Here is a 25776-nt window from a genome sequence, read left to right on the forward strand (position 1 = left end):
GCTGAGGCAGAATGATCACTTGAGCCCAGGAGATTGAGGCTGCGGTGAGTTGTGGTTATGTAACTGTACTCAGTCTAGGTGACAGAGTAAGACCCTGTCTCAAAAAGTATATAAAAATAAAAATAAAAGAAGACCAAACGACAGTCGCAGCCCTGACCCCAAGAGATACTGATTATACAAAGCCTTCCATCCAGGTTTTACTTGCAGTGTTCTCCCTGTATTTCCTAAATTGGTATCAGCCAATTTAACTTTCCCCAGTGAAAAATACATATCTATGATACATTCCTAACTGCAAGAGGGAAAGTCTGTGGTAAGGAAAATAAGCTTAACACCCTTGCAAAACACTCTTCCTCAGGAAAATGAGCATTGTAAACTTAAAAGTTTTAAAAAAAAAATGCATACCTTGATTTACACATATTTTTGTAAAAAACCTGTACAAATGGAACTTCCAGGACAAACACCAACACTATCAGATTTCTTTCTTTCTTTTGTTTTGGAAACTTAGTCTCACTTTGTCACCATGCTGGAGTGCAGTGGTGCGATCTCGGCTCACTGCAACCTCCGCCTCCCAGGTTGAAGTGATTCTCCTGCCTCAGCCTCCCAAGCAACTGGGACTACAGGGCACCACCATGCCCAGCTAATTTTTGCATTTTTAGTAGAGATGGGGTTTCACCATGTTGGCCAGGATGGTCTTGATCACTTGACCTCGTGATCCGCCCGCCATGGCCTCCCAAAGTGCTGGGATTACAGGTGTGAGCCACCGTGCGCAGCCTCAGATCTTTATTATCTTACCATCAAACTCAATCATGGCCCTAGTGCTCAGTAACAGCTACCTAATATCTAATCACTTTCAGAATATGGGCTGAGTATTAGATAATATAAAATTATTAACCTTATCAGGATTGATAATAGTATTATGGTAATGTAAGAGTATCCTCCTTTAAGGGAAGCATGTTGAAGAACTTAAGGGTATCAAGTATTATGTCTACAACTTCCAGATAATTCCAAGTGTCCACTGATGAGTAAACAAAATGCCACATATATGTACAACGGAATATTAGCCTTAAAAAGGAATGAAATTCTGACCCATGCCACAATATGGATGAACCTTGAAACATTACACTAAGTGAAGTAAGTTAGACACACAAGGTCAAGTATTACATGATTTCACTTACATGAGATCTCTAAAACAAGCAAATTCATAGAAATAGAAAACAGGGCCGGGGATGGTGGCTCACACCTATAATCCCAGCACTTTCCGAGGCCAAGGAGGGTGGATCACTTGAGGCCAGGAGTTTGAGACCATCCTAGGCAACATGGCAAAACCCTGTCTCTACTAAACATACCAAAATCAGCCAGGTGCGGTGGCACACACCTGTGGCCCTAGCTGCTTGGGAGGCTGAGGTGGGAAAAATGCTTGAGCCCAGGAGACAGAGGCTGCAGTGAGCCGAGATCTCACCATTGCACTCCAGCCTGGGCAACAGAGCAAGACTCCATCTCAAAAAAAAGAAAAAAAAAAAAAGCCAAGTGTGGTGGCGCACACCTGTTGTCCCAGCTACTAAAGAGGCTGAGGTGGGAGGATTGCTTGAGCCCAGGTGTCCATGGCTGCAGTGATCATGCTACTGCACTCCAGCCTGGGTGACAGGGCAAGACCCCATCTCTTAATTCATTTGTTTTAAAAAGATTACCTACCCAAGACTTGGTAGTTTGTTGCTGCCTACTCTTCCAACCCAAGCCTATTATACATTACAGTTAGTGGGTCATTTTATGCTCACAGTAAGTTAGAACAACCCTGTAGCTAAATATACACCAGGAACACTCTGGAAGCCAGACTCAAAACAGCTTTTAGAATTTATGCTGCTATCTCAAAACCTGGCAAGTTTCAGGAAACTGTAACCTTTCTCCCTCCTCTGTATGCACATCTGTTGCTGGCACAAGATGGGTCAGGAGAAAGAATTACTATTATCTTCCCAAAGACGACTTCAGTTTTCTGAAATGATCTCACCCACCCAAATACATCCAACATCCCTGGGAGCTGACTTTGCTTCCCATTGGTTTCACTAGTAGCTAGTTTATTCGTAACATAAACCTATATTCTCCAGCTTATTTTCCTTTTTGATACTGTGTAACATCAGCCTTATAGCACTAGACAGAAGATGCTGGAAGGTAAGATAAAATGTGATTTGCGAAAAAACATTCAGACTTTTAAAAAAACATAAATAGCCCCACCTGATTCCCCCCATAAAATCTGGAGACAATTATTCTAGAGTAAACCCAAAACAAATCAAAAGCATATCTTGATTGGCCAGATAGTAAATATTCAAATAAGGTCAACAGTGTAAAATTTAATCCAGGATAACACTTTTGAAGAAAAAACCCACCAATTTAAATTCAATTGTTTTTAAAAGTTTTCCATTATTATTTCCCATTGTCTCAAAGAAATTGACAAACCTCCTGCATTTAGCTGGAGTGACTCTGTAGTATCAGAAAGCTGTTGTATCTGAGGCCAGGTTTCATGGCTCACGCCTGTAATCCTAACATTTTGGAAGGCCGAGGCAGGAGGATTGCCTGAGCTCAGGAGTTCAAGACCACCCTGGGCAACATAGTGAAACACTGTCTCCACTAAAATACAAAAAATTAGCCAGGCATGGTGGTGCATGCCTGTAGTCCCAGCTACTCAGGAAGCTGAGGCATGAGAATTGCTTGAACCCAGGAGGCGGAGTTTGCAGTGAGCCGAGATGTACTCCGGCCTGGGAGACAGAGAGAGACTCCGTCTCAAAAAAAAAAATTAGCCGGGTATGGTGGTGAATGCCTGTAATCCCAGCTACTCTGGAGGCTGAGGCACAGGATCACTTGAACCTGGGAGGTGGAGGCTACAGAGAGCAGGTTCGCGCCACTGCACTCCAGCCTGGGCAACAAGAGCAAGACTCTGAGTCAAGAAAAAAAACAAGTTGTTATCTGTAAGGATGAATTTTGATATCTATTCCAACCAAAGAGCCCCAGTATAAGACCCAATAAATGAAAATGATTTCAAAATAATACACTGGGCCAGGTGCGGTGGCTCATGCCCATAATCCCAGCACTTTGGGAGGACGAGGCAGGCAGCTAGCTTGAGCCCAGGAGTTTGAAATCAGCCTGAGCAACATGGAGAAACCCTGGCTCTACTAAAAATAGGAAAATCAGCTGGACATGGTGGCCCATGCCTGTGGTCCCAGCTACTCAGGAGGCTGAAGTGGGAGGATCACCTAAGCCCAGGACGAGGAGGTTGCAGCATGTCAGTGTACTCCAGCCAGGGCCACAGAGTAAGACCCTGGCTCAAAATAATAATAATAATAATACACTGCTCATTAAAAAAACAAAATTTCTCTAGTAAGCACTGCAGGAACATTCTGAAGATCAATAAGGCAGTCAGAGGATTACAATTTGGCACAAACATAAGACAAGCACAAAAACAGAATTCTCATGAAGTGGGAAGGAGAAGTGAAAGCGACTTGTCTAAATTCCAGGGCAAGAGATCCTCCAAGATATCCCCTATCATCTCCAGGGATGGTCAGCAGGCTACAAAGCTTGTTTCTCTGCTACCTCAACAGAAGTAAGTTCAGGCAATGAAACAGTAGTGTGCAGTGCGAAGCTGATATTGAGGGGAATGTCCTGAATTCAGAATCAAATATGTAAAATAAATAAAATAAAAGAAAAAGAAAAAAAACAGAATCAAGTATAGTGTGTGACTTTGTTCAACAGCAATATCCAAGGCTATCAAATCGCACCTCTAATTCAGCCTAACCCCACAGCCTGAAAACAGTCACTAGCCTGGAATAAATAATTTATTCCAGGCCAATTAGCAGAGACTGATTTCACTGTTTTCTCCTATGAGCATTATCCTCATAAAAAGGATGTAGTACACATAAATTTTAAGTATTTATAACCTGTGGTGAACAATCTCCAAGAAAGTTCCCAACTTTACTTCAAGAAAAAGGTGCTCTGCTTTAAGGTATGTTGCCATTTGCTACTTTTAGAACATTACTAGCCTCCCAATTGAGGACCCATGTCCTAGAACACTCTATAAGCACTCTACCGTGTCTGGGTTTCCTTCCAGAAGAACATTGATAGCTCTGTTGACATCTCCATTGCAGTCATGCAAAGCAATCACACATTCATCCTGGTTCTTGCCTGTAATATCAATCAACTGAAAGAGAAAAAACAGCAACCATCATGAACAGGCTTATGCTCACACTCCCAATGAAAGGAAACTAGGTGAAGGGAAACGCTATCAGTTGAGTTTGAAAAAAACAAGTTTAAAAAGCAAAAGATGAGGGCTGGGCACAGTGGCTCACGCCTATAATCCCAGCACTTTGCGAGGCTGAGGTGGGCGGATCACCTGAGGTCAGGAGTTTGAGACCAACCTGACCAAAATGATTAAACCTGTCTCTACTAAAAATACAAAAATTAGCTGGGTGTGGTGGCGGGCGCCTGTAATCCTAGCTACTTGGGAGGCTGGGGCAGAAGAATTGCTTGAACCCAGGAGGCGGAGGTTGCAGTGAGCTGAGATTGCGCCACTGCACTCTAGCCTGGGCCACAGAGCAAGACTCCGTCTCAAAATAAAAAAAAAAACAAAAAAGAAAGAAAGAAAAATGATGTAGAATTTGCCTAGCAGGTTTTCCAGAACCACCCCCCCAACCCCCGCCAAAAAGGAAAACATGTAGAATTTTGGTATTCTATTTCCAAAAGCCAAATATTAACATCTGTGGTTCAGGGATGAGGTCAAAAGTATTTACAAAGCAATTAAGCATCAAATACAGAATCAAACTCTGAAACACACAGGCTTCAGCATGAATTTCCACATTTCCTATACCCACAACTGCTCAGTTTCTACAAAATGGCATCAGCAACAGGCAAGAGGTTAAAATTAAGATAAAATTTCCAAACAAAGTATCTATCCAAAGGGCTACAATAGGCTGGGTGCAGTGGCTCACACCTGTAATCCCAGCACTTTGGGAGGCTGAGGCAGGCAGATCACTTGAGGTCAGGAGTTCGAGACCAGCCTGGCCAACATGGTGAAACCCCATCTCTACTAAAAATACAAAAAATTAGCCAGGCATGGTGGTGAGCGCCTGTAATCCCAACTACTCGGGAGGCTGAAGCACGAGAATCGCTTGAACTCGGGAGGCAGAAGCTGCAATGAGCCAAGATCATGCCACTGCACTCCAGCCTGGGTGACAGAGTGAGACTTCATCTGAAAAAAAAACAAAAAACAAAACAAAGGGCTACAAAAAATTAGAGAATGAAAGCACTTATTTATTGGCCTGACCTATTATATTTCAGGTCAAAATTCTTTCAATACCTATAGTAGAAAGTATCCTGGCATCCATCTACAGTATTTGATTATGCCTTAATCCTGGTATCTTTTCTCATAGTGTACAGTAAATTAGTGATACACTCACTTGTTTCACCTTCTCCTCAAAGTCAGCATCATTATGGTCCGAAATCATCTGTGCAAGTCTAATTTGTTCTGCAGTGGCCTAGGAATTGAGATGAGATCAAGAAAGCATAATCATGAGGCAACAGTTTAGAGAACAGGAACCTATTTCGTCAGCCTCCACTGCCCCAATTTTCTTTTCCTTGTAACAAATGAGCAAGTAATAAAGCACCATTTAGGACGCTTAATGGGGGATCAGGGATAGGTGCGAGTGGTGGCTCACGCCTGTAATTCCACACTTTGGGAGCCCAAGGCAGGCAGATCACCTGATGTGAGTAGTTTGAGACCAGCCTGGCCAACATGGCAAAACCCCGTCTCTACTAAAAATACAAAAATTAGCCGGGTGTGGTGGTGCACACCTGTAGGTCCAGCTACTCGGGAGGCTGAGGCAGGAGAATTGCTTGAATCTGGGAGGAGGAGGTTGCAGTGAACTGAGATAGTGGCACTGCACTCCAGCCTAAGCGATAGAGCAAGACTCCACCTCAAAAAAAAAGATGCTTAAATCAGTAAAATGACAAAAAATTGAGTGAAACTGTTACAGAAAGAGTAAGGAACTCATTCACCAATCTTCACAGTTAAAGGGACTTCCGTCTTAGAATCACAGAACCGCTCTGAAACATCTGCCCCTTAATTCATATTAAGTCACAAAGCCATGTGTAAACTCTATTCTTATTTCTGTAATAACCAACACCATCCTCTTATTCCTAGAGCTTAGAATACAAGTCTGACAATAGACTCAACACATCTTCTGTATATCCAGTGTATGTTCAGATACTAGGAATTTTACTGCCCCAACTAAGTATTATAATTCTACTAGAAATCCACTTGAAAACACAGATGAAAGAAAAATGCATAAGGGGGAAGTCCTAATCTTACATATTCGATTTATCCGACCATAATCAAATATAAGTAATTCATTCACATTACATACCAACTAACATCAACCTGGTATGAGAAACAGAATATATCTACATCAAAGTTAATATCCAAGAGGTTAATTTACTCTTTAAAACTTAAAATTGAGCAATGCTCTAAGGTGTTTCATTTAATTTTGAAGAAACATAGTGAAGTTGCCAGCTCCTCATGGGAAAGGAATAATCAGGTAAGGTCTCAATGGGACAAGAGAGGAAAATAAAAGACAAGTTGGGGAAAAGAGGAGCAAAGGATAAAATCTGGAATGGAAAAGGCTGGCTAGAGAGGTATCAAGGTGGGGCAGGGCACAGCGGCTCATGCCTATAATCCCAGTACTCTGGGAGGCCGAGGCAGGTGGATCACCTGAGGGCAGGAGTTCGAGACCAGCCTGACCAACACGGTGAAACCCTGTCTCTACTAAAAATACAAAAATTAGCTGGGCGTGGTAGCACACTCCTGTAATCCCAGCTACTCAGAAAGCTGAGGCAGGAGAATTGCTTGAACCTGGGAGCCAGAGGTTGCAGTGAGCCGAGGTGGCGCCATTGCACTCAAGCCTGGGCAACAGAGCGAGACTCCGTCTCAAAAACAAAAGAGAGAGATATCAAGGTGGAAGGTCTAAGAAATAGAAAGGTATTGCTAAAATGGCCCAGGTAAGAGAAGGGAAATGCTATCTTAAGAGTTATAGAGCCGGGCAGTGACTCACACCTATAATCCCATGAGTTCAAGACCAGCCTGGGCAATGCAGCAAGACTACCATCTCTACAAGAATTTTAAAATTAGCCTGGCATGGTAGTGTGCACCGGTAGTCCCAGCTACTCAGGAGGCTGAAGCGGGAGGATCACTTAAGCCCCAGAGGTTGAGGCTACAAATGAATGGTGACTGTGCCACTGCACTTTGACCTAGGCAAAGGGAGATCCTATCTTAAAAAAAAAAAAAAAAAAAAAAGATAAAAAGCACAGGACCCATAATAAAGTGCTAAGCCTCATAATACAGTATTAAACAACAAAAAAGTAAGCATCTTGCCTTACAGCATGTCATGAACAGTTATCAGGACCTAAGTAAAAAAAGAGCCAAGGACTAGAAAACAAAAATAAGGAACCTAAACCAACAGTTCAAAGCACAGAATGATGCTGTACTGCATGGAAACCAGTATCAGCAGGCAACGCTATCCATGAATCAGTATGCTTTGGATTATTTACCTGTGGCCGCTGCTTGTGCTGTGTCTGGTTTTGGTTTTGAGGTTGTTCCCAGTTTCCCCGGGCTCGGTTAGTGCCCACCGATGTCATCATTTACAGTATATACAAATAACAGTATTTACAAGGTAGAATACTGAAAGATTTAGAAGAAAATTAGGTATTAAATGTGGGCAAAATATGTTTTTAACTCTCTCATCAGCACCTTCACCACCAAACACTTTCACTTCTTCAAAGGAACAAATCAGTAAGATTCATTTATTCTTACAACATAATTAGCTTGATAAATTCCTTAAGGAGCTATGGCTGTTAATCCATTTTTATGTAACAAAAAATGTATAAAGCATGTGTAAGTGATGGATTTTTTTAAGAAGTTACAGCAGTTTGGTTACTAGTCCCCCATAAGCAGACTTTACATTTAACTAATAATCAAAAGCCTTTTACATAGATGCAAGTATCTGAAGTACCTTTGACAGAAGGAAAGATAATCAGTAAAGTCTGGAAACAAAAACCTTCCAGGAAGGAGATTAGTCTACACTCCAGAGAAATAATTTTAAATACTGTATTCAATCACCTAAGAAAACAGCCTTACCTGCCTTACAACCTTTTTTATGTAAGCTGCATGTGACCTCCATTGCTTGGGAAAGGACAAGTTCAAGTCTAGACTCTTCTTTGTCCCTCAAGTTTCATCTCTTTCAGTATGCTATGGGTTTGTTTTGTGTTTGTGGGGGTTTTTTGTTTTTTTAAACCACAGCCTTCAACAGGGTACGTATTAGCCCCAATGACTTTGTCCAGAATCTCTGTTCTCTGGAAAATAATTCCAACACACTGCTTTTACAGGTGCTTCTCTTGGTCTCCTAGTCCACATTTTCAAGAAACCCAAATGGCAATTACCCTCCACCACTCACCTTAATATACAGGGAATCTCAAATTTGTCTCAAACCAAAAGCATCTAGCACAAAGTTTTATTTGGAAGAAAGTGCTTCTAAGAAATCATTTTAAACTTGAGACCTTAATGCTGGCAAGATGACTTAGTTGAGTCTTTAAAGAGACACAGAACACACAGGGCCTTCCCCAAACCAGAATATAGTTTTTGTTACAAGACTTCTAGCAAGGAAGGATTCTACTGAATTCAAGTTCCTTTAGTTCATACTTTGTTTTATAATACAATCTCAGCTGCTGCATTTAGTAAAAAAGAAAACATTAATCATATGATAGAGTGTTCAAAATAATAGGTTACTCTGCATTTATTCCCTTCCAAAGAGGGTAAGTTTATACTTTTCTACTCTATATTTAATTTTTCTTGTTAATGAAATCTTATACAATGTAATTCTAGACTGCCCAGAGATATTACTGGATTTGAGTGGGAGGAAGGACTTCTAAAGAAATATGCAAGGATTAACTATTAGGGAAGTGAATTTCATCTGACTTTCTTGGATGTCACAGAGAAAGCTGACTTTTTCTGTGCATAAATTCTTCACCAAGTTGCGTCAATAGGTTGCATAGGTCTTTGTATCAAGAAAGATTTTTTTAAGGTAGCTTCTCAGGTAATTTTTAACCCATTACCTCTTCCCCCTACACATATTGGCACACAAAAGCCCATAAATATTTCAAGCTAGAAAGGATTATTTGCTACACAGTAGCCCATTTTCCCAGGTTAGCATTATAGTCGTTTCAACTTTACAAAAAAAAAAAATGTTTAACCAAGTACCCTGAATCCAAATCAACAAGACTACATATACACATATATATAAAGACGAGAGGAAAACTATTTTGTTTTAAAATTGGCTCTAAGATGAAGTTTCTAATATGGCATAGTCATTTCCAACCCGCTACTGTAACTTACAAATATTGACTGTTTTCTACTCCACATGTGATATCTATTTGTGAGGATAAGTTATATTGCAGGTATAAACTGCATGACTAGCTATATACTATTGCATATACTGTACCAGTCAGATGTAAACATATTAAAAAGTCATCTTGAAAGATATAATTAACCAAGAAAGAAAAAAATCCTCCTAATCACTCTTGCTAGTAACATTTCCCTCTTACAAGTGCTTCGAAATGTGACTAAGAAAATTTTACCACCTAGTAGTGACAACACTGAGCAACAGGTCAAAAGTAAGTGATCTGGAATGGATCACTTGAGGGCACAGAATTAGTAGCAAGCAGACCCATTCCCAGCTATCACACTGGAGATGAAGAATCTTGTTACTTACTTGCTCTTTCTTAGAAAATAAAAAGATTTAAAGGAAGTAGGGTGAGAAGTATTGGAGACCAAGGAAATCGTGCGAGAGTAAACAGAGGTTTCAACACAGGAGTGCCCTTGACTCTTTTTTGAAAACCAGCTACTTAAAAAAATAGCCAGAGAAATTTCACTGAAAAAACTAAATAACAAATATTTATTGAGAATCTACTATGTGTCCAATACTTCAGGAAAATACAAAAGCAGTATGACTTAGTAGCTGCCCTCAGGGAGCTTACAATCTAATTTAAGAAACAATTCAGAAACTGAAGCTAGACTGAGTTGGGTAAAATTTGCTACCTCTAACAGAACAACTAATTTCTGTAGATGCTTTGTTGAAATGGCCCCTGCATCCCCTTCCCCACCACCTTGATATCTAGTTAGTAAGAGTACTTCCCAGTTAGGACATAGCAAGGAGGAGCTTTAAAGATGAAAAAACAAAACAGGACATTTTTAGGCCTTTCATCACTAGTTTATGTGCCAGCAATATTTCCCATTCACAAAGGAAACAATCATTGAGATAGTCTAATCTTTAAGGACAATGGTGTCAGATCTCAAAGCAGTTTTATCAACTGATACACAGCCAAAATGTTTTAATTCTCTGTAATTATTGGGATAGTCTAATCTTTAAGTACAATGGAGACAGATCTCAAAGCAGTTTTATCAACTGATACACAGCCAAAATGTTTTAATTCTCTAGAAACGCTGGTTACTAGTAATGTCCATCATCTCCCAGCAAGTCACATCAGGTATCCCCAAAACAGGATATGCGGCGGAGGAAGGTAGGATGGGAGAGAAGACAAAAAAAAGGATTTCTCCATTTAATAATCAGGGAGAGTCAAAGGCAAAAACGTTAACAATAATAACAAAAACGCCTGTTACTGTGGTGTTTTTCTTTCCACAACATCCTACACCAGAGGTGGCTACATTTCAAGAATGGTGGAAAAGGAGCAGTCTCCAGTTTGTGACATCAGTTTGCAAAGCAATTTAAGGGCTGTCCACAAGGTTAAGGGTTTGAAGAAACTGGGCATTCCTGTCCCATTATGAGAAGAGTGAACAAATACCCCAGTGCTCTAGTGACGTCCCTTAAGCGTAAATACACCCTATGGGGGCCTCCATGTCCAGCTTCCCAAATAACACAATTGTTTGGGGTACCCAAACTACAGTATAAACAGGAAGCTAAAGACAGCAGCAAAAACATATTCCAAGAACTGGGTTGGTGAGAAAGAAGGGAGGGTAATAAGAGGAGCTGACAAAGAGCCTGGAAACGGAGAGGGGACGCAAGCCCACGCGTGGAGGATGGGAGGCTCACCCCCCTCAGCGCCACATCGAGAGCCCACGGGGCCAATCTCCTCCCTACCTCCCAGCCGGAACAAATTAATCCTTCGCACACCAAACTGAGGGCCACATGGGGGAGTTTGGGGGAGCTCCACCCCATCGCCCTCCCTCCCCCACGCCACCCCCAAACCAGGCCGGATCCGGATCAGAGGAGGCCCGCAGTGGGTGGAAAGGGAGGAGGCCCTCTCCTCCGCAGGCACCGGCCGGGGTGAAGAGAGAGCCCTACCTCAGGCAAGGCCCAGGCCTCGCTCGCTCGCGCTCTTTCTCGCTCTCCCCTCTCAGGCTCTAGCCGCATGGCCCCCCCTTCCTACGGCTGCTCCAAGCCCCGCCCCGGCCACGCTCCCAAATCGAGGCCCCGGCTCTGGCGCGGCCCACTAGGCCGCGAACCCAACCATAAACAAAACCTCCGGCGGCCGACTCGAGGTGGGGGGCGCCAGGGCTCGCATGACTCGGGGGGGGGTGTACAGTGGGGGAACACACGGTGTGGGGGGGCCTACCGAGGGAGGGGATACGGCGGGGGCAGGGGAGAAAAGAGGGAGGGTAAAAAGGGGATCGCGGATTTAAAGGGGCCGCGGACAATACCCGGCCCCGCCGCGCTGCCGCTGCCGCCGCCGCCGCCGCCAACGCCGCTGCGCTCCCAACTTTACCTCAGTCTCCTCCACACTGACACCCCGGGCCGCGCCGCCCCTGTCACGTGATATAAGATTCCCTCTTCCCCACCCCCTCCCTCCTTTTCCCTCTCGCGCTCGCTCTCGCGCCTTCCCCCGCCCACTTGCCTTCCTGCGTCCCCCAGCGCGTGACGCTAAAAGGGGCGCGCACGCAAGCGTGCGCGTGCCGCCTCGCCACGAGACACCTCTTTCCGGCTCCGCGAGTCCACCCCGCCTCCTTCACGGCGGCCCTGCCTCCACCACGTGACGCACGGATGGCCGCCGCTTCCTCTTACTGTCGTAGTTCCGCGTCTGAGCGCTCGACGCTCCTGGGTGCCATTGCCTGCCTGAGTCACGTGTCAAGGGGAAGCTGGAAGGCGTCGTTCTCCTTTCCCAGCTCCCCTGCCTGTCCGCCATGTTTTCAGGCCTGGTCTGGCTTGGTCTTCCCCCGTAAGGAAATGGCCGGGGAGCTCCAGGGGACCCAGGCGCCGTCGCTTCGGCGGAGCCTGGGCTGACCAGCCAGGACAGCGGGGTAAACCCGAACAATTCTGCGCGAGGTAGGGAGGCCATGGCGTCCGGCAGTAACTGGCTCTCCGGGGTGAATGTCGTGCTGGTGATGGCCTACGGGAGCCTGGTGAGGAGATTACCCCACCCCATTCCTGCTGTCGCATCTTACCCAGTAGAGACCCTCCTTTTGAGCTGTACCCCGTGTGCATTCTCCACCCACTCACCTGCGCCTATCCGGGCTTTGACTCCTTATTCCAGGAGTAGGTGGGAGTTTAAGTCACCTAGTCGGGCCGATCCGCCCTCGTTAGCCTAGAACCCTCCCTTTAACGCTAGAGCACAGACCCCACGCCTCCCTGCTGCTGGCTTCTTAGATCCACCCCCATCATAACGGCCTTGCTTTGCCCCAAGTTTTACCCTGAAACATTCCTGAGAGCCGGAATCTGGGGATTTGGAATGAAGGCATGCTTTTTAAAAAAATAAAAATAAAAATAAAAACTGTCTTTTTATTAAAGGATTTTTACATCTTTTTGGACAGGTGTTTGTACTGCTATTTATTTTTGTGAAGAGGCAAATCATGCGCTTTGCAATGAAATCTCGAAGGGGACCTCATGTCCCTGTGGGACACAATGCCCCCAAGGTAGGTCCTTAGGGCACAAGTTAAACATACTTCTCCAGATCTTTTAGGGTCAAGAATGAGATTTCCTCTGCCTTTAGTGATGACTTTAATTCTCATGTTTCTTTGCGTGCACTTGTCCTTGTACTTACTAAGTTGAGCAGGCACTGTGCGCTTTGGAACTTGGCTTACCTGCTCAGTGCTGTGGCAAGCATGTGGCTCACCCTGGAACTTCTGTTTTTGTATCTGCAGAATGAAGGGCTTGGGTCGAAGTTCCCAACTGTTTGTAGTAAAATATTTCTCAGCTCATCTTAAACTACCCAGTGTTTTTTGTTTGATTAGGATGGGGTTGAGATCATTAAGGTTAACCCAAGAGCAATGAGAAGGGTTACCTTTACATAATTTTAGACTTAAGAGGAGCTCCAAAAATCATCAAATTCCACCATTCATGTTACCAAGAAGCCCAAGAAAAGGAAGCAGTTTACCAGAAGACGTATAGGAAGTGAATAACCCAGTGGTCTTTTATCTTTGTCTGTACTTTCTCCTTAGGTGACTGTCTTCCTTTCCTTGGCTTTAGCTACAGATGAAATTTTATCTCTATCCTAGAACTCTTTCCTGAGTTCCTTACATATATTGCCAACTGACTACCTGACATTTCCACTTAGATTTGTAGTAGACATCTCAAACCCAACATATGTGAATCAGAATTATTGATATCCCACTGCCAACCTCATTCTGCTTCTTTAGTCTTTCGCTTCTAAGTAAAAGACACCTGCTTCCCTTACCAACCCCCTTTTGTGTGGCTCTCCCCAGATCACTGGGACCCAGCTCCACTGGCTGAATTTTTCTTTTGCTCCTGTGATCTGGAATGGTCTTCAGTTGGCTAGCTCATTCATTCTTTTGATCTTAGCTTAAATGTTACTTCCAAAAAAGGAATGCTTATTACCTATTTGAAAGTAGGTTCCCCCTCTCTTTATTTTCACATGGTACCCTGATTTTTCCTTCATAGCATTTACCATAATTTTTATGTTTGTCCATTTGTTTAAAACATGCCTCTCTCTTCCGCTAGACCGTAAGCTTCAAGAATGCAGGCACCATGCCAGTTTTGTTCACGACTATAAAGCCAGGACCTACACATAGTAGGTACTCAGTAATTTCTTGTTGAATGAAAAACAGGTTAGTGCTAGGGCCTACACATAGCAGGTACTCTGTAATTTGTTGCTGAGTGAAAAACAGGTTAGTTGTAGAGCTAGAGCTCATGACTCCCTCAACTCCTAGAGCACTGTACTTTCATTAACCAGTGCTATTAACCTTCCCCTCTTTGTTCTTTGCTGACATAGTACATGAAAAGGCTCTAGGAGGATGTCCTGGCTTGAAACCTTAACAGTCCTGCCTGCCTCATGAGAAAGACATAGGGTTAGTTTCTAGCACATCATGAACCAATCAATACTTTGGCTATTCAGGGGTCCCTTGGTCTAGTTCAGAGCAATATTCCTTTTGCTTAAAAGTTTTTTCTAAATTCTCAACCATTGCTAGTGAAAGTATAAATTAGTAAAACCACTTTGGAAAATAACTGGTCATTGTCTGGTAAGATTGCACATGTACCTAATCCATGGTCCAACAGTTTCTCTCCTACCATAGAGAAATTAAGTTTTGCTCATGTGTACCAAGAAACATGTGCAAGATTATTTATAGCGGCATTGTTCATAATATTTGAAGAAGAAACTTAATTCAAATGTCCACTTTTCAATTATTATATAGGCTGAGTGCAGTGGCTCATACCTGTAGTCCTAGCACTTTGGGAGGCTGAGGCCAGAAGATCATGTGAGCCCAGGAGTTACAGACTGCAGTGAGCTATGATTGCACTGATGCACTCCAGCATGGGCAAGAGCAAGACCTTGTTTCTAAAAAATAGGTAGTGGTATATTCATATTCTGGAATAGTGTAAAAAATGAAAAACTGAAGATAAATATATGAAGACAAGTCCTCAAAATACTTTTGAATGAAAAAAATTGCAAACATGAATCTCAAAAACATGCTGAGTGGGCCGGGCATGGTAGCTCATGCCGGTAATCCCAGCACTTAGGGAGGCCGAGTTGGGCAGATAACACTTGAGGTCAGGAGTTCGAGACCAGACCAGCCAACATGGTGAAACCCAATCTCTACTAAAAATACAAGAAAAAAATCCCAACTACTCGGGACGCTGAGGCAGGAGAATCCCTTGAACCCAGGTGGCGGAGGTTGTAGTAAGCTGAGATCAAACCACTGCACTCCAGCCTGGGTGACAGAGCGAGACTCTGTCTCACCAAAAACAAAAAAACCATGCTGAGTGAAGAAAGCCAAAATGCCGTTCACAAGAGAATATGTACCATGTGCTTCCACCCCATTTATATGAAATTCTAGAACAGGCAGAACTGTAAAAGAGAGTACATCATGTTGCCTGGGCTGGGAGAGGGGAGATTTCCAGGTGATGAAAATATTCTTTACTTTGATTGACGTGGTGGTGAAGGGGGTATGTTCATTTGTCAAACTCATCAATTTATATACATAAAATGAATGCATTTATTGTATGTAAATTCAACCTCAATAAAGTATATTTGAAAAATTTTGCTGGGTGCGGTGGCTCACGCCTGTAATCCCAGCACTTTGGGAGGCTGAGGCAGGTGGATCACCTGAGGTCAGGAGTTCAAGACCAGCCTGGCCAACACGGTGAAACCCCGACTGTACTAAAAATGCAAAAAAATTAGCTGGGCGTGGCGGTGTGTGCCTGTAATCCCAGCTACTCAGGAGGCTGAGGCAGGAGAATCACTTGAGTCCCGGCGGAGGTTGCAGTGAGCAAAGATCACACCATTGCACTCCAGCCTGGGTGACAGAGTGAGTCTCTGTATCAAAAAAAAAAAAAATTTAAGGCCAGGCGAGGTGGTTTATACCTGTAATCCTAGCACTTTGGGAGGCCGAGGCAGGCTGATCACGTCAGCTCAGGAGTTCAAGACCAGCGTAGGCAATATGGGGAAACCCTGTCTCTATAAAAAGTTTAAAAATGGGCCAGGCGCGGTGGTTCACGCCTGTAATCCCAGCACTTTGGGAGGCCCAGATGAGAAGATCACAAGGTCAGGAGTTTGAGACCAGCCTGGCCAGCATGGTGAGACCCCATCTCTACGAAAAATACAAAAAATTAGCTGGGCATGGTGGCATGCGCCTGTAGTCCCAGCTACTTGGGAGGCTGAGGCAGGAGGGCAAGGAGAATTGCTTGAACCCAGCAGGCAGAGGTTGCAATGAGCCAAGATCATGCCACTGTACTCCAGTCTGGGTGACAGAGCAAGACTCCATCTCAAAAAAAAAAAATGTTTGATAATTAGCCATGCATGGTGGTGTGTGCCTGTAACCCCAGCTACTCAGGAGGCTAAGGCAGGAGGATCATCTGAGCTCAGGAGGTGGAGGTTATAGTGCGCTGAGATTGTGCCATTGCAGTCCAGCCTGGGTGACAGAGTGTGGCCCTGTCTCAAAAAAAAAAATTTTTTTCTTTAAACAAGTTGCAGAGGGATTCTTAAAGTATTTTTCCATTTGTATCAAGTTGAAAACCAGGCAAAGCTAAGCATCTTTTTTAGGGTGACACGATAAAACAGTGAAGAAGTGTATGAGGACTATTGACAAGTTAAGGTTTGGGGTGTGGAGCATTCAATGAGGGATGGGCACACAAGACTTGAAAGTTAGTGGTAATGTTCCATTGCATAAACTGGATATTGGTTATAGGTGTTCATTATTATGCTTTTTATAATTATTTAAAATGTACATCTATGTTACTTGTATTTTGTGTATCTTATGTTTCACAATGGGAGTTTGTAAAAAGTTACAACAAAAAATTTATTTCCTGGGGCTCTGGTAACCCTCTTACGTAAGAGAGATTAATATAAAACTGAAAATAGTAGTTGCTGCTGGGTAACTGAGAGGTGCTACCTTTAGTATCTTTTTTTTTTTTTTTTGGAGACGTCTCGCTGTGTCACGCAGGCTGGAGTGCAGTGGCGCAATCTCGGCTCACTGCAAGCTCTGCCGCCCGGGTTCACGCCATTCTCCTGCCTCGGCCTCCCGAGTAGCTGGGACTACAGGACCCCGCCACAACGCCCGGCTAATTTTTTGTATTTTTAGTAGAGACGGGGTTTCACCGTGTTAGCCAGGATGGTCTCGATCTCCTGACCTTGTGATCCACCCGCCTCGGCCTCCCAAAGTGTTGGGATTACAGGCATGAGCCACAGCACCCAGCCCCTTTACTATCTTTAAAATTTGTATACCATGAATTTGACTTGGCTATTTTAAAAGAAATATGTGTTAATTTTTTTTTTTAAAGTAGCCTCTAGCTAGGTGCATACCTGTAATCCTAGCTGCTCAGAAGGCTGAGGCAAGAGAGGCTGGGCGCAGTAGCTCACACCTGTAATCCCAGCACTTTGGGAGGCCAAGGCAGGCGGATCACTTGAGGTCAGGAGTTTGAGACCAGCCTGGCCAACATGGTGAAACCCCATCTCTACTAAGAATAGAAAGATTAGCCAGACATGGTGGTACGCACCTATAATCCCAGCTACTCTGGAGGCTGAGGCAGGAGAATTGCTTGAACCTGGGAGGCAGAGGTTGCAGTGAACTGAGATTGCGCCACTGCACTCCAGCCTGGGTGATAGAGCAAGACTCTGTCTCAAAAAAAAAAAAAAAAAAATTGGAAATAATGTTGATGCTGTATAGCTTGAAGGATTTCTGGCACAAGTTAAATGTTCTAGCTTAGAGATGTGCAGCTTGGAGAGGTTATTGGAAAACCCAATCCCGTTCTTTCCTAAATTCTTACCTCTTATCTGGTAATTTTATTAACTACATGAGCATGGTCTCTATTTCTGTTGTCTTAGTTATTCATTAACTCTGCCCCATTTTCACATTGGTGGAAAGCAGAGTGCAGGGTAAATGATTGTGTATTCTTTTTTTATGTGAACAGGACTTGAAAGAGGAGATTGATATTCGACTCTCCAGGGTTCAGGATATCAAGTATGAGCCCCAGCTCCTTGCAGATGATGATGCTAGACTACTACAACTGGAAACCCAGGGAAATCAAAGTATGTGGCAAGCTCTTGGAATGCTTCAGTGAGGAGTCCCACAAGTCCAGAATTCCTTTTCTCTCAGAGTTGTCAAAAGCTGCTGGCAAAGCCTTAGTTATTCCTGTTATTGGATATATGTTAGATGCAGAGCCCATTTATTAGCTTGCTGGAGTTTGGGGAATTTTTTTTTTCTTTTTTGAGATGGAGTTTCGCTCTTGTTGCCCAGGCTGGAGTGCAATGGTGCAATCTCGGCTCACTGCAACCTCCACCCCCTTGTTCAAGCAATTCTTCTACCTCAGCCTCTTGAGTAGCTGGGATTACAGGCATGCGCCACCACGCCTGGCTAATTTTGTGTTTTTACTAGAGACGGGGTTTCTCCATGTTGGTCAGGCTGGTCTCAAACTCCTGACCTCAGGTGATCCGCCCACCTCAGCCTCCCAAAGTGTTGGGATTACAGGCATGAGCCACCACGCCCAGCCTGGGGAATCTTTTTAGGTTTATGCCTAACACCAGTCTTTTCCTCAACAGGTTGCTGCAACTATCTGTATAGGATGAAAGCTCTGGATGCCATTCGTACCTCTGGTAAGGGCTACCTGACAGGGTCCATTCTAGGATCCTGAAAGCCCACCTAGGGAACAGAGTAATGAACCCACTTTGTATGTTAGGATTTGTCCTTTCTGCACATCCCTGGCTAGTAGGAAATTCTAGAGTTTTGAAAGTACTAGATTAGAGATTTTGCTGAAGGAAATGATATAAGCAGGTTATTCTCCAAAGAGTCTGGGTGTTTTGTTTTTTAAAGTTCTTCTCTTGAGACCTTTAGTTTCATGAAGTAGATGATAGTAATTTGCTTGTTTTTCCACAAAGGACAGGTGGCACCTGCTTTTTCACTAAGCCCAAGATAGATTGTTCTTGAATTTTTTCCATTCTGTCAACACTTGTCGTATATGCTTTATCTCTATGAAATCAGTTTATATCTTAAACCTAGGATGGATGAGTAAGCAGGATGGTAAAATGTGTGATGACACTATCATGTGTCATAGATGTAGCTTACAACTGTGGTGTTACCACCAAATGACCACTCAGGCACAGCTTTATACCTTTGGTCTCAATCAGAATCTCCCTCTAACTCTACTTGCTCATTTCCTTAGACCTATTTCTTTTTATTTTTGAGACGGAGTCTTGCTCTGTTGCCCAGGCTGGAGTGCAGTAGCACGATCTTGGCTCACCACAACCTCCACCTCCTGGGTTCAAGCGGTTCTCCTGCCTCAGCCTCCCGAGTAGCTGGGATTACAGGTACCTACCACCATGCCTGGTTAATTTTTGTATTTTTAGTAGGGACAGGGTTTCACCACGTTGGCCAGGCTGGTCTCAAACTCCTGACCTCAGGTGATCTGCCTGCCCCGGCCTCCCAAATTGCTGTAATTACAGGCGTGAGCCACTGCGCCCAGCTTCATTAGACCTACTTCTAAGTTTGGGAAATTAACTAGAAAGACTAAAGAATGGGGCAGGCGCAGTGGCTCATGCCTGTAATCCCAACGCTTTGGGAGGGCGAGGCAGACAGATCACAGGAGGCCAGGAGTTCAAGACCAACCTAGCCAACAAGGTGAAACCCTTTTGTATTTTTGTCTCTACTAAAAATACAAAAATAAGCCTGGCATGGTGGTGCACATCTGTAATCCCAGCTAATCAGGAGGCTGAGACTAGAGAATTGCTCAAACCTAGGAGGTGGAGGTTGCAGTGAGCCAAGATCACCGCCACTGCACTCCAGCCTGGGTGACAGAGCGAGACTCCATCTCAAAAAAAAAGACTAAAGAATGAGAGAAGGGATATCATTGTGCTGTTTTCTCCATAGAGATCCCATTTCATTCTGAAGGCCGGCATCCCCGTTCCTTAATGGGCAAGAATTTCCGCTCCTACCTGCTGGATCTGCGAAACACTAGTACGCCTTTCAAGGGTGTACGCAAAGCACTCATTGATACCCTTTTGGATGGCTATGAAACAGCCCGCTATGGGACAGGGGTAAGCCAGTTTTTTCTTCAGGGCACTAAAGAGATCCCTCAGACTGAGAGATCCTCACTCTTCCTTTCTCTTTCCTAAGGTCTTTGGCCAGAATGAGTACCTACGCTATCAGGAGGCCCTGAGTGAGCTGGCCACTGCGTGAGTTTGGAGGGGAACGTGTCAGAGGGAGCTGGTACAGTAGTGTTGGACTGTTCCCACAGTGCAGTGACCTTCATAAAGCATATAAACAAAATCCATGATACCGTAAGAGTTGTCAGGTTCTAGACTATTAGATCAGTCTCTTACATTAGAAAGCAGATGCGGCCGGGCACAGTGGTTCACGCCTATAATCCCAGCACTTTGGGAGGCCGAGGCGGGAGGATCATCTGAGGTTGGGAATCCGAGACCAGCCTGACCAACATGGAGAAACCCCGTTCTCTACTAAAAATACAAAATTAGCTGGGCGTGGTGGCGCATGCCTGTAATCCTAGCTTCTGGGGAGGCTGAGGCAGGAGAATCTCTTCAACCTGGGAGGCGGAGGTTGCGGTGAGCCAAGATCGTGCCATTATACTCCAGCCTGGGCAACAGAAGTGAAACTCTGTCTCAAAAAAAAAAAGAAAAGAAAGCAGATGCAACTATACAAGCTAGTAAAAGAAGTTTTTACTAGCATTTTTCTTGTGTGCATTTTTCTTGTCTTTTGTTTAGCCCAATAAAATGTCAAAATTGGTGTAGCCTAGCAAAGGGAATAGTTTTTCAGCACACACAGGGATTCCTTCTCTTCAGAGTCTCAGTGTCCCTTTTGTGTCTTGGCCCAATAAAAGTAAGAATTAAATAACATTGGGCCGGGTGCAGTGGCTCACGCCTGTAATCCCAGCACTTTGGGAGGCCGAGGCAGGCGAATCATGAGGTCAAGAGATCAAGACCATCCTAGCCAACAAGGTGAAACCCTGTCTCTACTAAAAATACAAAAATTAGCTGGGCATGGTGGTGCGTGCCTGTAATCTCAGCTACTCGGGTGGCTGAGGCAGGAGAATCGCTTGACCCCAGGAGGCAGAGGTTGCAGTGAGCTGAGATCACGCCACTGCACTCCAGCCTGGTGACAGAGCAAGACTCCATCTCAAAAAAAAAAAAAAGAATTAAATAACCTCTATTTTTGGCCGGGCGCGGTGGCTCACGCCTGTAATCCCAGCACTTTGGGAGGCCGAGGAGGGTGGATCACAAGGTCAGGAGTTCAAGACCAGCCTGGCCAACATGGTGAAACCTCGTCTTTACTGAAAATACAAAAATTAGCTGGGCATGCTGGCGGGCTCCTGTAATACCAGCTACTCTGGAGGCTGAGGCAGGAATCACTTGAACCCAGGAGGTGGAGGTTGCAATGAGCCGATATCATGCCATTGCACTTCAGCTGGGGTGACAAGAGCAAGACTGTCTCAAAAAAAAATAAAAATTAAAAATTAAAAAAATCTATTTTTACTACCACTTAAAGTATTAGTAACCATGTCTGAAACAAAGGCTATCGCTATAGAGTCAGCTGTTGAGCATTTGTGTCACAGGAGAGGATTCATGGCTTTTGTTTGGGAATGTTTTTAATACACACTAAACATAGTCTCGTATTTTCATGCAAATGTTAAAATCAAAGTTCTTGGCGAGAAAGGAAAGCCAATCTAGAGTAAAAACTTAGGCCGGGCGCAGTGGCTCACACCTGTAATCCCAACACTGGGAGGCCGAGGCAGGTGGATCATCTAAGTTCAGGAGTTCAAGACCAGCTTAACCAACATGGTGAAACCCCATCTCTACAAAAATACAAAAATTAGCCAGGCATGATGATGTGCGCACCTGTAATGCCAGCCACTCAGGAAGGTGAGGCAGGAGAATCGCTTGAACCTGGGAGGTGGAGGTTGCAGTGAGCCAAGATCGTGCCATTCCACTCCAGCCTGGGCGATAGAGCAAGACTCCCTCTCAAAATAATAATAAACAGTTAGTTACCAGTCATAAAAATAATCTGTTTTCTGCTATGTTGAATATTGCTCTTTTTCAAGAGCTTAAGGGGTATGTCTCTCCTGTCTTCTCTCTGTCCCTAAAAATGAGCTACGTTGTCTTAAAAGATGAAAGGGCCAAGGCCTGGAGCAGTGGCTCACGTCTATAATCCCAGCACTTTGGGAGGCCAAGGTGGGCGGATCACTTGAGGCCAGGAGTTGGAGACCAGTCTGGCCAACATGACAAAACCTCATCTCTACTAAAAATATAAAAATTAGCCTGGTGTGGTGGCACATGCCTGTAATCCCAGCTATTCCAGAGGCTGAGGCAGGAGAATTGGTTGAACCCAGGAAGCAGAGGTTGCAGTGAGCCAAGATTGTGCCACTCCAGCGTGGGTGACAGAGCAAGAGTCTGTCTCGAAAAGATGAAAGGTCCTAGTAAAAACTGCTTAGAAGGCCAGCTGCAGTGGTTCGTACTTGTAATCCCAACACTTTGGGAGGCTGAGATGGGTGGATTACTTGAGCCCAGGAGATTGAGACCAACCTGGGCATCATAGTGTAACCCTGTCTCTACTAAAAATAAAAAAATTAGGCCAGGTGTGGTGGCTCACGCCTGTAATCCCAACACTTGGAGAGGCCGAGGCGGGTGGTTCATGAAATCAGGAGAGCGAGAACATCCTGGCTAACGTGAAAACCAGTCTCTACTAAAAATACAAAAAAAAAAATTAGCCGGGCGTGGTGGCGGGTGCCTGTAGTCCCAGCTACATGGGAGGCTGGGGCAGGAGAATGGCATGAACCCAGGAGGCGGAGCTTGCAGTGAGCCAAGATCACGCCACTGCACTCCAGCCTGGGCAACAGAGCGAGACTCCATCTCGAAAAAAAAATTAGCTGGGAGTGGTGGCGACCACCTGTAGTCTCAGCTACTCAGGAGCTGAGGTGCGTGTACCACTTGTGCCTGGGAGGCAGAGGTTGCAGTGAGCCAAGATCATGCCACTGCACTCTAACCTGAGCAACAGAGTGAGACAACTGTCTCAAAAAAAAAAAAAAAAAAAAAAAAACTGCTTAGAGCGCTGATGAACATGTAGAAAGGCTGGAAAAGGGCATTTGGTCTAGAAGTCAGCAGAAGCCTGTTCAAAATTCACTTTCTTTGAAAGATAAATACTAGATGATTCCAGTTATATGAGATACCTAGGTAGTCAAACTCAGAGACAGAAAGTAGAATGATGGTTGCAGGGGCTGGAGAGTGGGGAAAATAGGGAGTTGTTCACTGGGTATAGTTTCAGTTTTGCAAGATGAAAATGTTGTGGAGGTTGGTTGCACAACACTGTGAATATACTTAACACTACTGAACCATACATTTAAAAATTCTTAAGATGGTAAATTTTATGTTACATGTATTTTGCCACAATCTTTTTAAAAATTATTTCTGAAGGCCAGGCATGGTGGCTCACGGCTGTAATCCCAGCACTTTGGGAGGCTGAGGCGGGTGGATCACCTGAGGTCAGGAGTTCAAGACCAGCCTGGCCAACATGGTGAAACCCTGTCTCTACTAAAAATAGAAAAATTAGCTGGGCATTATGGTATGCGCCTGCAATCCCCAGCTACTCGGGAGGCCGAGACAGGTCGCTTCAACCTAGGAGGCAGAGGTTGCAGTGAGCCAAGATTGTGCCACTGCACTCCAGCCTGAGCAACAGAGAAAAAGACTCCATCTCAAAAACAAAAAATTATGTTTGATTTGTAGTTTCTAGGAATGTTCATTGGGTATAGTGAAGAGTATAGGCTTTGAAATCTGACAAACTTAGGTTTGAATCCCAGGTCTGTCACTTAACTAGTTTTGTGACCTCATACAAGCTAATTATTGGACCCTTAGTTTCCTAATCTGCAAAACAAGGTGATACCTATATTGGGGATACCTGTCTCTGAAAAAAAAAGCTTGAGCCAGAGGCAAGAACTCTGGGAAATTGGTTTCTCTGCTGCTAGTTGTTTTTGGTATGAGTAGGTGTGTGTCAGGGTACCCAAACAGGGCCTTTATTCTGTCACCCAGGCTGGAGTGCTGCTACTTTTTTAGGGTGTGTGTGAGAGAGAGAGACAGGGTCTCAGTCTGTCGCCCAGACTGGAGTGCAGTGGCACATTCATGGCTCACTGCAGACTCGAATTCTGGGTTCAAGCGATCCTCCTGCCTCAGCCTCTTGAGGAACCAGGACTACAGGTGCTTGCCACCATACCTGGCTAATTTTTTGCAGAGATAGGGTCTCACTTTGTTTCCCAGACTGGTCTCAAACTCTCCTGGGCTCAAGCGATCTCTGGCCTCTGCCTCCTGAAGTGCTGGGATTACAGGTATAAGTGACCATGCCCAGCCTCTCTGCTAATTTTTTTTTTTTTTTTGAGATGGAGTCTTGCTCTGTCACCCAGGCTGAAGTGCAGTGGCACAATCTTGGCTTGCAACCTCTGCCTCCTGGGTTCAAGTGATTCTCTTGCCTCAGCCTCCCGAGTAGCTGGGATTACAGGCACCCGCCACCATGCCCAGCTAATTTTTGTATTTTTAGTAGAGACGGGGTTTCACCATGTTGGCTAGGCTGGTCTCGAACTCCTGACCTCAAACAATCCACCTGCCTGGGCCTCCCAAAGTGCTGGGATTACAGGCGTGAGCCCCCGCGCTCAGCCTCTTCTATTTCTAAGCTACTAGATGGGGTTTTAGTAACTAGTTTACAAAATAGGACAGATAGGACACAAATAACTATTTGTGACTATTGCTGCATTTATGGCCTGGGATAAGCCCTGATTTCTTTGATTAGTCCTCATTCTGTCAATGACCTCCCCTCTCTGTTCTTCAGGGTTAAAGCACGAATTGGGAGCTCTCAGCGACATCACCAGTCAGCAGCCAAAGACCTAACTCAGTCCCCTGAGGTCTCCCCAACAACCATCCAGGTGACATACCTCCCCTCCAGTCAGAAGAGTAAACGTGCCAAGCACTTCCTTGAATTGAAGAGCTTTAAGGATAACTATAACACATTGGAGAGTACTCTGTGATGGAGCTGAAGGACTCTTGCCGTAGATTAAGCCAGTCAGTTGCAATGTGCAAGACAGGCTGCTTGCCGGGCCGCCCTCGGAACATCTGGCCCAGCAGGCCCAGACTGTATCCATCCAAGTTCCCGTTGTATCCAGAGTTCTTAGAGCTTGTGTCTAAAGGGTAATTCCCCAACCCTTATGAGCATTTTTAGAACATTGGCTAAGACTGTTTTCCCCCAGTAGCGCTTTTTTCTGGATTTGCATTCAGGTGTTATTCTTAATGTTTCTGTCAAAGCTTCTTAAAAATCTTCACTTGGTTTCAGCCATAGTTCACCTTCCCTGTTCCAGGTTTATTTAATTCCAAAGGTGAGAGTTGGAGTGAGATGTCTTCCATATCTATACCTTTGTGCACAGTTGAATGGGAACTGTTTGGGTTTAGGGCATCTTAGAGTTGATTGATGGAAAAAGCAGACAGAACTGGTGGGAGGTCAAGTGGGGAAGTTGGTGAATGTGGAATAACTTACCTTTGTGCTCCACTTAAACCAGATGTGTTGCAGCTTTCCTGACATGCAAGGATCTACTTTAATTCCACACTCTCATGAATAAATTGAATAAAAGGGAATGTTTTGGCACCTGATATAATCTGCCAGGCTATGTGACAGTAGGAAGGAATGGTTTCCCCTAACAAGCCCAATGCACTGGTCTGACTTTATAAATTATTTAATAAAATGAACTATTATCAAATAAAATGTATGAATCAGTCCTTTATAGTTGTCTTTTAATA

General features: G+C 44.4%; 2 protein-coding genes across 53 annotated transcripts in view; one reads left to right on the forward strand and one right to left on the reverse strand.

Annotated features, from left to right (window-relative positions):
• UBAP2L (ubiquitin associated protein 2 like) overlaps positions 1-12421 on the reverse strand; it is a 51146-nt gene extending 38725 nt beyond the window's left edge. For 14 of the 50 annotated variants that reach the window (XM_034936357.2, XM_034936346.2, XM_034936351.2 and 11 more), the window contains exons 1-4: positions 11750-11878; positions 7588-7717; positions 5442-5519; positions 4076-4186 (exon numbers count right to left, since the gene is read on the reverse strand). In XM_034936357.2, the coding sequence (XP_034792248.1) occupies positions 4076-4186; positions 5442-5519; positions 7588-7677 (279 nt within the window). In that variant the 5' untranslated portion in view covers positions 7678-7717; positions 11750-11878. Of the gene's footprint in view, positions 1-4075; positions 4187-5441; positions 5520-7587; positions 7718-11393 lie in introns of all 50 variants that reach the window. The other 36 variants (XM_057302474.1, XM_057302473.1, XM_034936338.4 and 33 more) reach the window with 18 other exon arrangements.
• C1H1orf43 (chromosome 1 C1orf43 homolog) lies at positions 12317-25741 on the forward strand. 3 transcript variants are annotated; one of them, XM_034936367.3, is made up of 7 exons: positions 12317-12448; positions 12857-12958; positions 17910-18027; positions 18538-18591; positions 19862-20028; positions 20108-20166; positions 24818-25741. In XM_034936367.3, the coding sequence occupies exons 1-7, from the start codon at positions 12383-12385 to the stop codon at positions 25011-25013; spliced, it is 762 nt and encodes a 253-aa protein (XP_034792258.1). In that variant the 5' UTR covers positions 12317-12382; the 3' UTR covers positions 25014-25741. The 3 variants fall into 3 exon arrangements, with proteins under 3 accessions (XP_034792258.1, XP_054969392.1, XP_054969381.1); XM_055113417.2 differs by having other exon boundaries at positions 20108-20200; positions 24818-24955; XM_055113406.2 differs by lacking the exon at positions 18538-18591.
• The last annotated feature ends 35 nt before the right edge of the window (positions 25742-25776 follow it).

The sequence above is a fragment of the Pan paniscus genome, chromosome 1 (genome assembly GCF_029289425.2).
Source record: "Pan paniscus chromosome 1, NHGRI_mPanPan1-v2.0_pri, whole genome shotgun sequence".
NCBI lineage: Eukaryota > Metazoa > Chordata > Mammalia > Primates > Hominidae > Pan > Pan paniscus.